Source organism: Muscardinus avellanarius (genome assembly GCF_963383645.1).
Source record: "Muscardinus avellanarius genome assembly, chromosome: 10".
NCBI classification, from domain to species: Eukaryota; Metazoa; Chordata; class Mammalia; order Rodentia; family Gliridae; genus Muscardinus; species Muscardinus avellanarius.
The window spans coordinates 112,395,345-112,410,935 of record NC_137796.1 but is presented as its reverse complement, the minus strand read 5'-3'; the positions used below and the strand labels follow the sequence as shown (position 1 = coordinate 112,410,935).

The window sequence follows — 15,591 nt, the reverse complement described above, 5'->3', positions numbered from 1 at the left end:
TTACTTGCACATGAAGGTGGCTTATGTGAGAAGTTGAACAAAACCTGTTGCACCTACATTAACACATCAGGAACAGTTGAGACCAACATTAGCAAAACATATGAGAAAGCATCATGGCTGCACAACTTCAATAAAGTTGACAATTCCTCAGTCTGTTTTACCCTCCACGACTTGGTACCTACCTCTTTTGGGATCTCTAGTGTTCATTCTACTCATACTCATATTTGGCCCATGTTTACTAAATCATATGGTCACATTTGTCTCCAACAGGCTTGGAGTCATCAAGCTCCAGAAGGAACCACAAATGAACACCTACTGGAGTCCTAGGGTGGTTGAGGAGACATGGTACATCTCTTCCATGTGACATGTTGTTTGCATATACTAAGGCTGGGGCCCCACTTTGTCCCTAACTAGCAGGAAATAGACACCCTATTCCTTGCCTAAGGATGTATGCACGTTAATGAGAGGGGGACCGGTGACCAGGAATAAACAAAGATACTGACTACTCAACCAGGGTTGCTGATGAAGACATACCCTTTTGTGACTGGCTCAGCCAGCTCTAACTGCCAGCTTTCATGAGATGAGAAAACAGGACTTACATACGAAGCTTGAGGTCCGAGGTACAAAGGGTCGGAATGTCTCACTTGAGCACTCCACCTCACTCCTCTCCGGCATGGTGCTTTTACTTTAGCTTTGCAATAAACCTTCTAGCATAGCAACTATGTTTTCTGGCTCTTTCTTTTCTTTCTTTCTTTCTTTCTTTCTTTCTTTCTTTCTTTCTTTCTTTCTTTCTTTCTTTCTTTCTTTTTTTTTGCGGTACTGGGGATGGAACCCAGGGGCATTCTACCTCTGAGCTACACCCCCAGCCCTATTTTTTTTAATTCTCTATTTTGAAACAGGGTTTCACTGACTTGCAAAGGGCCTCACTAAGTAGCTGAGGCTGTCTGTGAACTACAAGCCTCCTGTTTCAGCCTCCCAAATGCTGGGATTACAAGCGTGCACCACCACACTCGGCTCCTTCATTTCTATATAGTTGAGAAAAGGAACCATAGTGAATCACTAACAATAACAGAAATGAATGGCCCGGGTGGTGTGTGACATCCTCCCCTCTACTCTATTGATGATACTTTTTTATATATATAATGGGGAAGAAACCCAGGGGCATTCTCCCTTCGAGCTACACCCCCAGCTTTTTTTTTTTTTTTCCCAGTACTGGGGATGGAACTCTGGGCATTCTACCTCCGAATGATACCCACAGCCCTATTTTTTATTCTTTATTTTGAAACAGGGTCTAAGTTGCGGAGGTCTTCACTGAGTAACTAAGGCTATCTGTGAACAGTGATCCTCCAGTCTCAGCCTCCCAAATGCTGGGATTACAAACTTGTGCCACCATGCCCAGCTCAGCCCCCCCCTTTTTTTTTTTTAATTGAAACAGGGTTTAAGCTACAAAGGGCCTCACTAAGTAGCTGAGGCTGCCCATGAACCATGATCCTCTTGTCTTAGCCTCCTGAATGCTGGGATTGCAAGTGTGTGACACCATGGCTCAGATGGCATTTCTTTGTGTGTGTGTGTGTGTGTGTGTGTGTGTTACTGGAGATGGAACCCAGGGGCATTCTACCTCTGAGCCACACCGCCAATCCTATTTTTTATTCTTTATTTTGAAATAGGGTCTTACTAAGTTGCAGAGGGCCTAAGTAGCTGAGACTGTTCGCAAACCGCAATCCTCCGGTCTCAGCCTCCCAAATGCTGAGGTTACAAGCGTGCGCCACCACACCCAGCTGGCTCAGATGGCATTTCTAATGGCCACTTGGTGGGATCTTTGTCAGGTGTCCCTTTCCAGGGATGGCCATCTCTCTGGGCACTGCTCATGGTTGCACAGAGAGCACCAGGGGCCAGCTAGACTGTGGGATTCCTTTCCTGAGTCTGGATTAGGGATAGTGGAGGAAGAAGAGCAGGCTGTCCTGGTACTACGGGACACTATTGGCCTCAGGCCACCTGTACCTTCCTGATGCAGCTGGTCTGGGTTGGTTCTACTGGTCAGTCCAACAGGACGAGCCTGGTGAGGGATGCTAGTTCAGCTGTTATACTTCTCTTCCTGTTTGAGCTCATTATTAAATTAATTCCAGTACAGTGACGGATTTTCTCGGAAGGATTAGATATTTCTATTCTTCAGTATTCTGGCTCCCAGGATCAGCTCACACCTGGGTTTCCTCTATTCCTGAGGAATCTGTTTGGTGAGCTGTTAATGTCATCAGGATGAGACTGAGTAAGGGCGAAGACCTTGCATGGTTCTGTTCCAGAGCGGACCAGCAGACTATTGTGCAGCAAGTGCTGCACCACTGTCACCAAGGGAATGGGATTCCGGGGCAGACCGATGCCAGGAGGTGGGACCCAAATCACCCAGACAAAGGGACATCCCAACAGAAAAACAGAAATGATATGAACAGAGAAGAAAATGAGAATGGTTCTTGGAGACGACACTGCTTTTCTAGCAACGTTCTGATATTTGGATATTCTCGCTGCGGGAACCATGTACTATCTGTGTGAGCTTGCAGAAGCCCATGGAGGGAGGTTTGGGCAACACCCAGCAAACCACCAGGGCACATGCTTGGGGCCTTAAGTTTCCTCAGCCATGCATTTCTCTAAATGTACACATGTGCAAAATAACAAGAATTCAAGGTGCTGTTTTTAGTTTAGCACAAGACTGTAAACTAGCCAGGCATGGTGGTGCACACCTGTAATCCCAGTATGTGGGAGGCTGAGACAGGAGGATTGCAGGTTTGAGGTCAGCCTCAGCAACTCAGTGAAGCCCTCAGCAACTTAGTGAGACCTGTTACCCTGTTTTAAAATAAAGTACTGCCGGGTGTGGTGGCGCATTCTTGTAATCCCAGCATTCGGGAGGCTGAGACGGGAGGATCACAGTTCGTGGACGCCTCAGCTACTTAGTGAGGCCCTCCGCAACTTAGTGAGATGCTGTTTCAAAATAAAAAATAGGGCAGGGGTTAGAGCTCAGAGTTCAAATACCCCTGGGTTCCATCCCCACACCCACAAAAAAAAAAAAAAAAAAAAAAGTACAATGGGGTAGCTTGGAAGAGGAATGTCCCTGAATTAAATCCCCAGTATCACAAAGAAAAAGAGACTGTAAGCCACTGAAATGTTTATCAGCAGGGGCTGGCTAAGTAAATTATAATATATTCATATAATAAAAGCTGATTAAAAGAGAACAAGAAAATCCATTACCAATATAGATTTTGAAAATACAGTCTAAAATGAAAAAAGGAAAAAACAGAACAGTGTTTATACTATGCCATGTTTAAAAGGGATTTGGTGAGCCAGGAGTGGTGGCACACATTTGTAATCCCAGAATTCGGGAGGCTGAGACAGGAGGATGTGGTTCACGGACAGCCTTGGCTACTTAGTGAGACCCTGTTTCAAAATAAAGAATACAAAACAGGGCAGGGGGTATACCTCAGAGGTTGAATGCTCCTGGGTTCCATCCACAGACAGACAGACAGACAGACAGACAGACAGACACACACCCCACAAAAACAAAATAAGAATAAAAATCAGGGTTGGGAGTATAGCTTGGAGGTAGAATGTCCCTGGGTTCCACCCTTGGTGCAACAACAACAACAACAACAACAACAACAACAACAACAAAGAATTTGCTATAGTTTAGATATGAAATGTCACCCAAAGGCTCATGTGCTAAAGGCGTGGTCCCTGCCTATGGTGCTCGGGTGCTAGGACCCTTAAGAGGTGGTTCCTAGTAGAAGGAAGGTAGGTCCCAGAGACATGCCATCAAAGAGAGTATTTGGACCTTGGCCTCTTCCTCTCTTTTGTTCCTAGCTGCCTCAAGGAAAACAGATCTCCTTTACCACACACTCACGCTCCTGCCATGATGTATGGCACTCCCACAGGCTGAGAATGACAAGAACAAGCGACAATGGCTGAAATCTCCAAAATGGTGAGACAGAATTAACATATCCTCCTTTTTTTTTTTTTTTTTTTTTGCAGGTCTGGGGATGGAACCCAGGGGCATTTGACCTCAGAGCTACACCTCCTGCCCTATTTTTTATTTTGAAACAGGGCCTCACTAAGTAGCTGAGGCTGTCCGCGAACCGCAATCCTCCAGTCTCAGCTTCCCGAATGCTGAGATTACAAGTGTGTGCCACTACTCCCGGCTCTCTATTTTTGTTGTGCTAGGGGTTGAACCCTAGGACATTCTACCTCCAAGATACATCCTCAGTCTGCTTTTATTTTTTGTTTTAAAGCAGGGTCTCATTAGGTTGCTGAGAGTCTCACTACATTACTGAGGCTGTCCTATAACCTCAGATCCTCCTGTTTCAGCCTCCCAAATGCTGGGATTTCAGGTGTGTACCATGCCTGGCTAAACCATTCTTCCTTTAAATTGTTTCTGCCAGATACTTGTTATAGTGATGAGAAGATGACCAGCACCATCTTACACATGATATTTCTGCCTAAAATGTTTAATCTGAAAGTAATCATGAGGAATCATCAGGCACTCCTGAGGGACATTCTGCTAAATAATTAGGCTGGATTCCTAAAAATGTCAATGTCATGAAAAATAAAAGAAAGTAAAGAAGAAAGAAAGAAAGGAGGGAGGGAGGGAGGGAGGGAGGGAAAGAAAACACCAGGGTATAGGTCTTGATTTAAAGAGACTAAAGAGAAACATCAAAGGCAGTGCCTAATTCTTGGCCGACTCTTTGGTTAGGAAATAAAGAGCTAAATAGGACAGCACCGGGACAACTGGAGAGACTTTAATGCAGACTACATATGGGGTAATACTGCTGCATCAGTGGTCAGTTTCCTGAGTGTAATGGCTACACTGTGGTTATGTAGAAGAGTGTCCTAGAGTTTAGGTAATCCATGCCTAAGTATTTAGAATGATGTATCATAATGTCTGTGATAAATTTGCAAAATAGTGTACAGGTAAGAGAAAGCAAGTGTGCCCCAGTTTTAACTACTGGTGAACTGAAGTGAAGGACAGATAGGTACTATCCTTTCAACTCTCAGAGGTTGAATGCCCTTGGGTTCGCTTGCAAAGTATGTGCCTGTGTGCCTGAAGAACCTGGAGAGTTCCAAAGAAGCTGGGTGTTGGAGGGTGGGGGAAGAGGTGCTGGAGACAGGGGAGAGCTGGTGAGTTTTTACCCTACACATTCCTTTATACTTTTTCTACTTTGAAATGTCAATGTGTCACCATTAGTTAAAATAAATGAATATTTGTGGACTAAATTAAATCAAGATCAGGGTTTCTTAGCCTGAGCACCAAATCATTCTCTGTTGTAGAAGCTGTCCTGTGCATTGTAGGACACTGGGCAGTATCACACACTAGATGCCAGTAAAATCCTCCCACTAAATTGTGATGACAAAAAATGTCTGGATGCTGCCAAATATCCCCTACTTAAGAAGCTCTAAGCTACATAAAAAGGACTAGGAACTCCTGGGTGGATAAGGAGTGTGTTTTTAGAAAGGGGTGATTCTGGTGTGTCATGAAAATGATAGTCAGCCGGGCGTGGTGGAGCACGCTTGTAATCCCAGCACTCGGGAGGTGGAGACCAGAGGATCGCGGTTCGCGGAAGCCTCAGCTACTTAGGGAGGCCCTCCGCAACTTAGTGAGACCCTAACTCAAAAATAAAAAGGAAGCCGGGCGTGGTGGCGCACGCTTGTAATCCCCGTGCTTGGGACACTGAAGCAGGAGGATTGCACAGGTTCGAAGCCAGCCTCAGCTACTTAATGAGGCTCTCAGCAACTTAGTGAGACTGTTTCCAAATAATGTATAAAATAGGTCTGGGAGTGTAGCCCGGAGGTAGAAAGCCCCTGGGTTCCACCTCTAGTACCACAAATAAATAAATAAATAAATAAATAAATAAATAAATAAATAAATAAGAGATTGTGGGGGGTGCATGCTTGTAATGAATGAAAAATTAAAGCCTTGTTGAAAATATAAAACAAAACCTATAATTACATCTGACAAGATCAGGTGAGTCTGGGAATCACTTATTTTAAAAAATTTAGCCCCAGCAGGGTGTGGTGGCATACACCTACAATCTAGTACTTGGGAGGCTGAGACAAGAGGATTACAGGTTTGAGGACGGCTTCAGTGAGTAGTGAGACTCATCAACCTAGCAAGACCCTGTTTCAGAATACAAATAAAATAGGGTTGGGGGTGTACCTCTGAGGTAGAATGTCTCTGAGTTCAGTTCCTCACTAAAAAAAGCTTGGTCCCCAGTGAGGCCGGGATTGGAGTCTGCCGTGAGGCAAGGCCGATGCTGGGGCCTCAGAGGTCAGGATAGGAGACTGTCGAGGGGTTAGGCTGGTGCCAGGGTCAGTGAGACTGGGATCGGAGCCTGCCTTGAGGCAAGGCCGGTGCTGGGACCACCGAGGCCGGGATCAGAGCCAGCCGAGGGGTTAGGCTGGTGCGGGGGCCAGCGAGGCCAGAATCGAGGCCTCCCATGAGGCAAGGCCTCTGCTTGAGCCAGCGAGGTCTGGATCAGTCCACCGGGTAGCCAGGCCACCACTGGGCCCGTCAAGAGTGGGATCAGTACTTGCAATGCGGCATGCACAGAGAAATATCGCAGAAAATAAAAAGTAGATGCTTCCTCTAATCAGCAATAACTAGGAGGAAAGGGGTAACAGGAAGAGGTCGAGTTATAAAAGGGCCCTATAGTGAAGCAATTAAGGTGACCAATCAGAGGGTATGGGATAGGGGAGGATGGAACCTCTTAAACTCAGGAGGTACATAAACAAATGTATCAAATTTAATCACCAAACAAGCATGGGATCGAGGGAGGGGGAGGGATTGGGATGGGAACTGGATGAGGGCTAATTGGATGATGTGTGTTTGTATATCCTCTCAAGTCTTGTATTCCAATGTGATATATGATTACAATGCACCAATAAAAATAAATTTAAAAAAATCCAATTACATGGGTTCAACAAAACAGAGTAGTGCAGGCTAGTTGCTAATTCCCACCTCCCTAAGTAAACATTTAGTATTGTTTTAAGGACTGTATATATATATGAATAAATCACATGTGTAAGATAATATGATTAATGAACATTTATTTTGAGCACACACACACAAAAAAATCTCAGTCCCTTAGCTGAGTGTGACAGCACACACTAGTAATCCCAAGTATTTGGGAGGCTGAGACAGGAGGATCGTAGGTTTGTGGCCATCCTCAGAAATTTAGCAAGGCCTTCTGCAACATGAGACCCTGTTTAAAATAAAAAATAAAATAGGAACTGGGTGTGATGGTGTACACCTATAATCCCACTAGATGGGAGACTGAGCTAGGAGGATAGCAGATTTGAGGCCAGCCATAGCAACTTAGCAAGGGTCTGAGCAACTTAGTGAGACCCTGTTTTAAAATAAAAATTAAAATTGGTCTAGGGGTGCAGCTCAGAGGTAGAAAGCCTTTGGGTTCAATACCCAGCACCATAGGGAAAAAAAAAGTTGGGAAATAGCTCAGAAGTAGAATGCCCCTGGGTTATACACACACATGAAAGAAAGAAAGAAAGAAAGAAAGAAAGAAAGAAAGAAAGAAAGAAAGGAAGAAAGGAAGAGGAAAGAAAAGGAAAAGAAAGAAAATCGGTCCTGCTGGGCCTTGGTGGCAGATGCAGAGACCGACTGCGCACTTACCCTGTCCCCTGAAACCAGGCAGCTCCCACTGGTGCTCCACCTAAGGACCGTGATGTCAGCAGTATGTGTTGGTGGCACCATGTGCTGCTCCTTGTCCTGCTTGTTAAACACAATCACTTCTCCAGTCTCCCAGCCAATAGCCAGGGTGAGCCGTGTCGGATGCCAGCACAGGGAAGTGACCCGGAAGGCCCTCTCGATATGCGTGTCAGGCACGTGTTCACCCTGAATCAGATGAGAGGTAAAAACCACATTAAGGATCGTGGTAGCTACTTCAAAAATTTCCACCGAATCCAGGAAACTGGTATCAGCTAGAAGATCTACAGAGCTGCTTATAAAGTAAATGTTCAGAAGGAGCCAGGTGTGGTGGCATACGCTTGTAAATCAAGCATTTGGGAGGCTGAGACAGGAAGATCCTAGGTTCGAAAGCAGCCTCAGCAACTTAGTGAGACTTTATTTATTTACTTACTTATTTTTGTATTACTGGGGATTGAACCCAGAGGTCTTTACCTCCAAGCTACAACCCCAGCCCTATTTTACTTTTACTTTGAAACAAGGTCTCCATAGCTTGATGCGAGTCTCAGTACTTCCTGAGGCTGTCCTCAAATCTGAGGTCCTCTCTCTGCCTCACAAGTACTGGGATTACAAATATGCATCGCCATGCCCATCTCCAATCCTTCTTTTGAAATCTTACACTTTTGCACACTTATAGTACGAATACTTGGGAGGCTGAGTCAGGAGGATCACAGGTTTGTGGCCAGTCTCAAGACTTTAGTGAGGCCCTCTGCAACTCAGTGAGATCCTGTTTCAAAATAAAAAATAAAATTGGGCTAGAAGTATAGCTCAGAAGTAGAATGTCCCTTGGTTGAATATCTAATACCACAAAACAAAAAGGTTTCCTTATTGGAAACTTGAAAACATAGGAAGTATAGTGTGTGTGTGTGTGTGTGTGTGTGTGTGTGTGTGTGTGTGTGTGTGTTTGTTTTACGGGGGACATTCTACCTCTGAACTACACTCCCAGTCCCATTTTTTATTTCGAAACAGGGTCTCACTAAGTTGCAGAGGGTTTCACTAAATTGCTAAGGCTGGCTGAAAACCTGTTATCCTCATGTCTTAGCCTCCAAAATACTGGGATTACAGGCTTGCCAGTGCCACCATGTCAGACTCAGGAAGTATACTTTGTAAACTTATTTTGTAATAATACATTTAAATTTTTCTAAATTATTTCCAGGTGTGTTGGTGCACACTTGCAATCCCAGTACTTGAGAAGCTGAGACAGGAGGATCACAGGTTTACAGCCACATCAGCAACTTAGTGAGGCTCTCGGAAAATTAGCCAGAACCTGTTTCCAAATTTAAAAAGTAGGTCTGGGGGTATAGCCCAGAGGGAGAAAGCCCCTGGGTTCCACCCCCAGTACCACAAAAAATATTTTTTCTAAATTAAAAACTTTTTTTTTTAGCCAGGCTTGGTGGTACATGCTTGTAACCCCAGTACTTAGGAGGCTGAGACAGGAAGATCAGGGTTCAAAGATAGCCTCAGCTACTTAGGCCCTCCTCAACTTAGTGAAATTCTGTTTCAAAATAAAAGATAAAGCTGGATATGGTGGCACAAGCTTGTAATCCTAGCATTTGGGAGGCTGAGACAGGAGGATCGCGGTTCGCAGACAGCCTCAGCTACTTAGTGAGGCCCTTTGCAACTCAGTGAGACCCTGTTTGAAAATAAAGAATAAAAAATAGGGCTGAGGGTGTGGCTTGGAGGTAGAATGCCCCTGGGTTCCATCCTTAGTACTGAAAAAAAAAAAAAAAAAAAAAAAAAGAGAAAATAAAATAAATCAGGCTGCGGGTGTAGCTCGGGGGTAGAATACCCATCTATTCAATCCCCAGCACCACAAGAAAAACAAACAAACAAACAAACAAACAAACAAACAAACAACCACTTTCTTTGGGTACTAGAGGTTGAACTCAGTAGCATTTTACCTTTTTTCTTTTTGGTGGTACTGGGGGTGGAACCCAGAGGCTTTTTTACCTCTGGACTATACTCCCAGACCTATTTTCTATTTTATTTGAAAACAGGGTCTCGCTAAGTTGCTGAGAGCCTCACTAAGTAGCTGAGGCTGGCTTCGAACCTGTGCGATCCTCCTGTCTCAGCCTCCCAAGCGCAGAGATTACAAGCGTGTGCCACCATGCCCGGCTCCACATCTGGCTTTAAACGTTAAAATTTTTATGTAAAATTGTTATAATTTTGGAAATTAATTATATTTATTCTAAATAAATAAAAAATCTCACAATACCTTCTTAGCATTGGGGTTGGATTGATCCATAAAGCAAGCCTGGCCCTACCTAAGCTTCCTATGTCCAGAGAAGCACACAAGAGACTGACAGGGACTAGAGATGAGCTGAGCTGGTGTGCTCACAATGTGCATGTGTGGGTTTCCTGAGGATGAGACCACTCAGCTACTATAGTCTGAAATATTAACGTATAATTAAGCAAAAGGACAAGGGGGTCCTGCAGTACCGATGACATGTACATGAAGAGCTAGAAGCCGTGGAAGGCCTTGACTGGTCAACAAGTAAGGGCATGGTTTAAGACTCAGGTGGAACTAGGTCAGGAGGCACAGGAGCAACACTATGGATTTCAAAGCTTACCTAAAGAGCAATGTGGCCAGGCAGTGTTGCATGCATGTAATCCTAGTACTTGGGAGTATTGAGACAGGAGGATCACAGGTTCAAGGACGGCCTCAGCAAGTACAAGACTCTCATCAACATAGTGAGATGCTGTTTCAAAATAAAAATGAGAGCCAGGCTGGTGGTTCACACTCATAAGCCCAGTACTTGGGAGCAGAGACAGGAGAATTGCAGGTTTGTGGTCAGCCTCAGCTACTTAGGCCCTCTGCAACTTAGTGGGACATTGTTTCAAAATAAAAAATTTAAAAAAATAGGGTTGGGAAGTGTAACTCAGAGGTAGAATGCCCCTGGGTTCAATCCCCAGTTCCACAAAAATAAATAAATAGTAAGTAAAAACCAAAATGAATAGAGCTGGTATGTAGTTCAGAGATAGAATGTGCCTGGATTCAATCCCCAGTAACACTAATACATGTATGCACGCGTGCACGCGCGCGCACACACACACACACACACACACACACACACACACACACACACACACACTAAAAATCAGGAGCAATGAATGTGGAAGCCTGAATGTAGAAGTCCGCCACGGGGGTGTATGACCACAATCCTAGTCCTTGAGAGGTTGAGATGAGAGAGCCACGGGTTTATAGCCAATCTTGGAAATTTAGGGAGACCCTTAGCAACTTAGGAAGACCCTGTTTCAAAAAACTAAAAAACTAAAAAGGGCTGGGAGTGTAGCTGAGAAGCGGAGTGCCCTGGGTTCCACCTCCAGGACCCCCTCCAAGAGAGCAATTGGAGCAGTGTGGGTGGGAGGTGGACTGGCCAGCCACGCTCTATGCGTCCTAAAGATGGCTCTGGCCGCCGTGGCACAGTGGGGAGGCCCAGAAGACTGAGCTGCCTCAGTGAGGAAGCCGTGTTGCTGCCCAGGAAAGAGGGCACAAGTGCCTGGGTGAGGGAAGGGCCGATGCAGTGGGTGAGAAGTAGCAGATGGGTCAAGAGGATCTGGGACTAAAACTGGCAGGCTCTGGCGACACATTATACGGCGGGAGAATGGGAAGTGGCAAGTCGCTGATGGTGCCCAGTGTCCCCCATGGCCTGGGTTACCTGATTCTCACATCATGCCTGCCTTTGCTGCAGGCACACTAAGGCCTGCCCAGGGTTTTCTAGCCCTGCACTCCAAGTCTCTCTCTGGGAAAATGTTTCGCTGAGACAGGTGCTGTCAGCCAGTGTTTGCAGGGAGATGTGAGGCAGAGGAGAGCTGTGGGATGATTTCAGTTCAGTTTTGAACTCGTGGAGTTTGGGAATGATTTGAAAAATCCTAAGAAATGCAAGAAGAGAGCTGATTCCTATGTCTGCAGCTTAGGGAGGCCTCTGGGCAGGAGCGGCATTTCATATTCACTAATAGATGGGAACTGAAGCTACTGGGAGGCCAAGACCTCGGAGGAGAACAGAAGAGAGGGAAGAGCTGTGAACAAGCTCTGAGGAATGCCACTGTTTGGAAAAGCAGGAAAAGCTGGCAAAGCCCACTAGGAAGGCTGTGGAGGAAAGCCCCATGTTCTCTGGCCTGTTTCCCTGAGAACGTCCCAGGAATGTGGAGCTGTGTAAACAGCACAGAACATCCAGAGGGTGTCACACACAAGCCACTGATGACTGTAGCAGCTGTGTGATGTTCTGATGGCAATAGAGAGGTTCCAAAGCAGAAGTGGAAGGTTAGTTTGCTTTGTGATATGTGAGGTATGTGGTACACAGAGTGGTCAGGGGAGCTCCAGAAGTCTGAGGAGCTTGGACAGTTTCTTATGGGTTGAACTCTGTGCCCTAAAATAATATGCTGAGGCCTGGTGTCATAGTGCATCCCTGCAACCCCAGTACTTGGCAGGCTAAGACAGGAGGATCACAGGTTTGAGGCTATTCTCAGCAACTTAGTGAGACCCTGTTTCAAAATAAAAAACAGGGCTGGCAGTGTAGCTTGGAGGTAGAACACCCATGTTCAATCCTAAGTACCAAAAATAAATAAATAAATAAATAAATAAATAAATAAAAATAAACAAAAGGCCAGGTGTGGTGCTGAATACTTGTAATCCCAGTGTCTGGGAGGCTGGAGACAGGAGGATGGCAGGTTCATGGTCAGCCCCAGCAACTACAAAGACCTAATGAGATTGTTTCAAAATAAAAACATAGCCGGGTATGGTGGTGCACACTTGTAATCCAAGTGCTTGGGAGGTTAAAACAGGAGGATCACACAGGTTTGAAGCCAGCCTTGGCTACTTAGTGAGGCTCTTGGCAACTTAGTGAGATCCTGTTTCCAAATAAAATATAAAATAGGTCTAGGAGTATAACCCGGAGGTAGAAAAGCCCACCTCCAGTACCACACACACACACACACACACACACACACACACACACACACACACACGAGAATAATAAAATAAGGCTGGGGGTGTAGCTTGGAGGTAGAATATTCCTGGGCTCAATCCCCAGTACCCCCACACACAGCTGGATGTGGTAATACACAGTACTTGTGAGGCTGAGAAAAGAGGATTGTAGGTTTGAGGCCAGCAACTTAGCAAAACCCACAGCAACTTTGTGATTCCTTGTTTTTTTTATGGTATTGGGGATGGAACCCAAGGGCATTCTACCTCCAAGCTACGCGCCAGCCTGATTTTTTATTCTTTTTTATTTTTGCAGTAGTGAGAATGGAACCTAGGGGCTGTCTACCTCCGAGCTACAACCCCAGCCCTATTTTTTTATTCTTTATTTTGAAATAGGGTCTCACTGAGTACAAGTTGAGTACAAGCATGCTTGTAGTCCCAGCATTTGGGAAGATGAGACAGGACGATCAAAGTTCATGGACAGCCTCAGCTACTTAGTGAGGTTCTTTGCAACTCAGCGAGACCTTGTTTCAAAATAAAGAATAAAAAATAGAAGCTGGGCGTGGTGGCGCACGCTTGTAATCCCAGCACTCAGGAGGCTGAGACTAGAGGATCATGGTTCGCGGACAGCCTCACCTACTACTTAGTGAGGCCCTCTGCAACTTAGTGAGACTCTGCTTCAAAATAAAGAATAAAAAAATAGGACAGGGGGGTGTAGCTCGGAGGTTGAATGCCACTGGGTTCCACCCCAGACCCTCAAAAAAAAAAAAAAAAGAATGCTCCTAGGTTCAATCCCTCAATCCCTAGTACCACAAAAATTAATTAATTAATTAATTAATTAAAATAAAAGCGGGAACTAAAGGGACAAGTAGTCAGGAGGTAAAGACAATGGGAAGGGACCATGACCACGAACTGACCGAGGTATCTGTGCAAGTGTTCCTAAATATCTCCCCAAACCTTAAGTGGCAGTGGTAAAAGAACTGTCACTGACTAGGACTTTGTGGAACTGGGGATGGAACCCAGGAGGAGCATTCTACCCACAAGCTTCACCCTCAGCCCTATTTTTGTTTGTTTATTTATTTATTTTGCGGGTCTGAGGATGGAACTGAGGGGTATTTAACCTGAGGTACACCTCCTTCCCTATTTCTTATTTTTTAATTTGAAACAGGGTCTCACTAAGTTGCGGAGGGCTTCACTAAGTAGCTAAGGCTGGCTGTGAACTTCGATCCTCTGGTCTCAGCCTCCTGAATGTTGGGGTTCCAAGGGAATGCTGGGATTCCAAGCATGCAAGTGTGCCACCATGCCTCCCTGTGTTACTGTTTATTTTGAAACAGAGTCTCACTGAGTTGCAAAGGGTCTCACTAAGTAGCTGAGAATGTCCATGAATCTGCAATCCTTCTGTTTCAGCCTCCCAAATGCTGGGATTCCAAGTGTGTGACACCCACACCTGGCTTTGACTAGGACTTTTGTAACAGGGAAAGTCTAGACCTCAGTGAGGACTGATGAGGAGAACTCATGTGATCCACCTAAGTGCACAGTCAAAAAGAGAGGAAAAAGAAGAGCCAGCAGCTGCTAAGGTCAGAACCACTGCTTCTGCGGACTCACCTGTTCCAGGTAGATACCCACGCTGCCTCCTGAGGCTGTGCTCACATAAGCGACCGCCAAGAGTGGGTGAACAGTGTGCCAACTGAGGTGGGAAGGCGACCCCACTGCTTCTGGGGCTTTGATTCGGTGGTCAAAATACAGGGCCATGATGAAACAGACTCAGTCGCAGCTGGAAACCTGAAGGGGATGGAAATCAACCAAAAACAACTACATGTATAAATATGAATGGAAGCAAACTTACAATCGTATCTGGCCACTTAAAAATGCTCCTTTGCGCTGGGTGTGGTGGTGTACACTTGTAATCCCAGCATTTGGAAGGCTAAGACTGGAGGATCACGGTTCCTTCGGTTTGTTCATGGACAGTATCAGCTACTTAGTCCCTCTGCAACTCAGTGAGACCCTGTTTCAATGATCAAAAGACAGCCAGGTGTGGTGGCGCACGCTTGTAATCCCAGTATTTGGGTGACTGAAACGAGGATGGCGGTTCGAGGACAGCCATAGCTATTTAGTGAGGCTCTTTGCAACTCAGACCCTATTTCAAAATAATGAATAAAAAATAGGGCTGGGGGTGTATCTCAAAGGTAGAGTGTCCCTGGTTTCCATCCCCAGTACCACAATAAATAAAATAAAATAAAAAGACTAAAAAATAGGGCTGGGGGTGTAGCTTAGAGTAACAATCCCCAGTACTGGGGTGGAAAAAAAAGCCCCTCTGGATTGATGCAGATGACTTTATCTGGAAGAGCTCTCTAAAAGGAAAAAACATAAAACCAGAAGCAAAGAATTAGACCTGGACTACTCATTGCTATCAAAGAAAGAACTAGCTGGGCGTGGCAGAACACACTTGTAATCCCCGTGCTTGGGAGGTGGACCAGCTGTGCTGGCTTAAGAGACCCTGTTTCCAAATAAAAATATAAAAAAATAGGTCTGGGAGTGTAGCCCAGAGGTAGAAGGGTTTCCAGGAACCCCAGTACCACCAAAAAAGAAAAAAAAAAAAAAAAAAAAGAACACATTGCAAAATAAACTCAAGATTCAGCAAAGAAAGAACTAAAGAAAGAATAAAAGCAGCCTACATACACAATATTTTCCCCTTTTAAAACAGGTTTTCAGCCGGGCATGGCAGCACACGCTTGTAATCCTAGCATTCGGGAGGCTGAGACCAGAGGATCGCGGTTCGGGGACAGCCTTAGCTACATAGTGAGGCCCTCAGCAAATCAGTGAGACCCGGGTTTCAAAATAAAGAAAAAAAATAATAGAGCAGGGGGTGTAGCTCGGAGGTTGAATGTCCCTGGGTTCCATCCCTATACCCACACAAAAAAATAAATAA

General features: G+C 45.2%; 1 protein-coding gene across 1 annotated transcript in view; it reads right to left on the bottom strand.

The window, feature by feature from the left end:
- Positions 1-14,414, bottom strand: part of IFT140 (intraflagellar transport 140) — a gene marked incomplete at both ends in the record, with an annotated part of 53,966 nt that extends 39,552 nt beyond the window's left edge. The window contains 2 exons of the mRNA XM_080703368.1: positions 7,667-7,888; positions 14,268-14,414. Coding sequence (XP_080559494.1) covers positions 7,667-7,888; positions 14,268-14,414 — 369 coding nt within the window. The remainder of the gene's footprint in view (positions 1-7,666; positions 7,889-14,267) is intronic.
- Between the last annotated feature and the right edge of the window lie 1,177 nt (positions 14,415-15,591).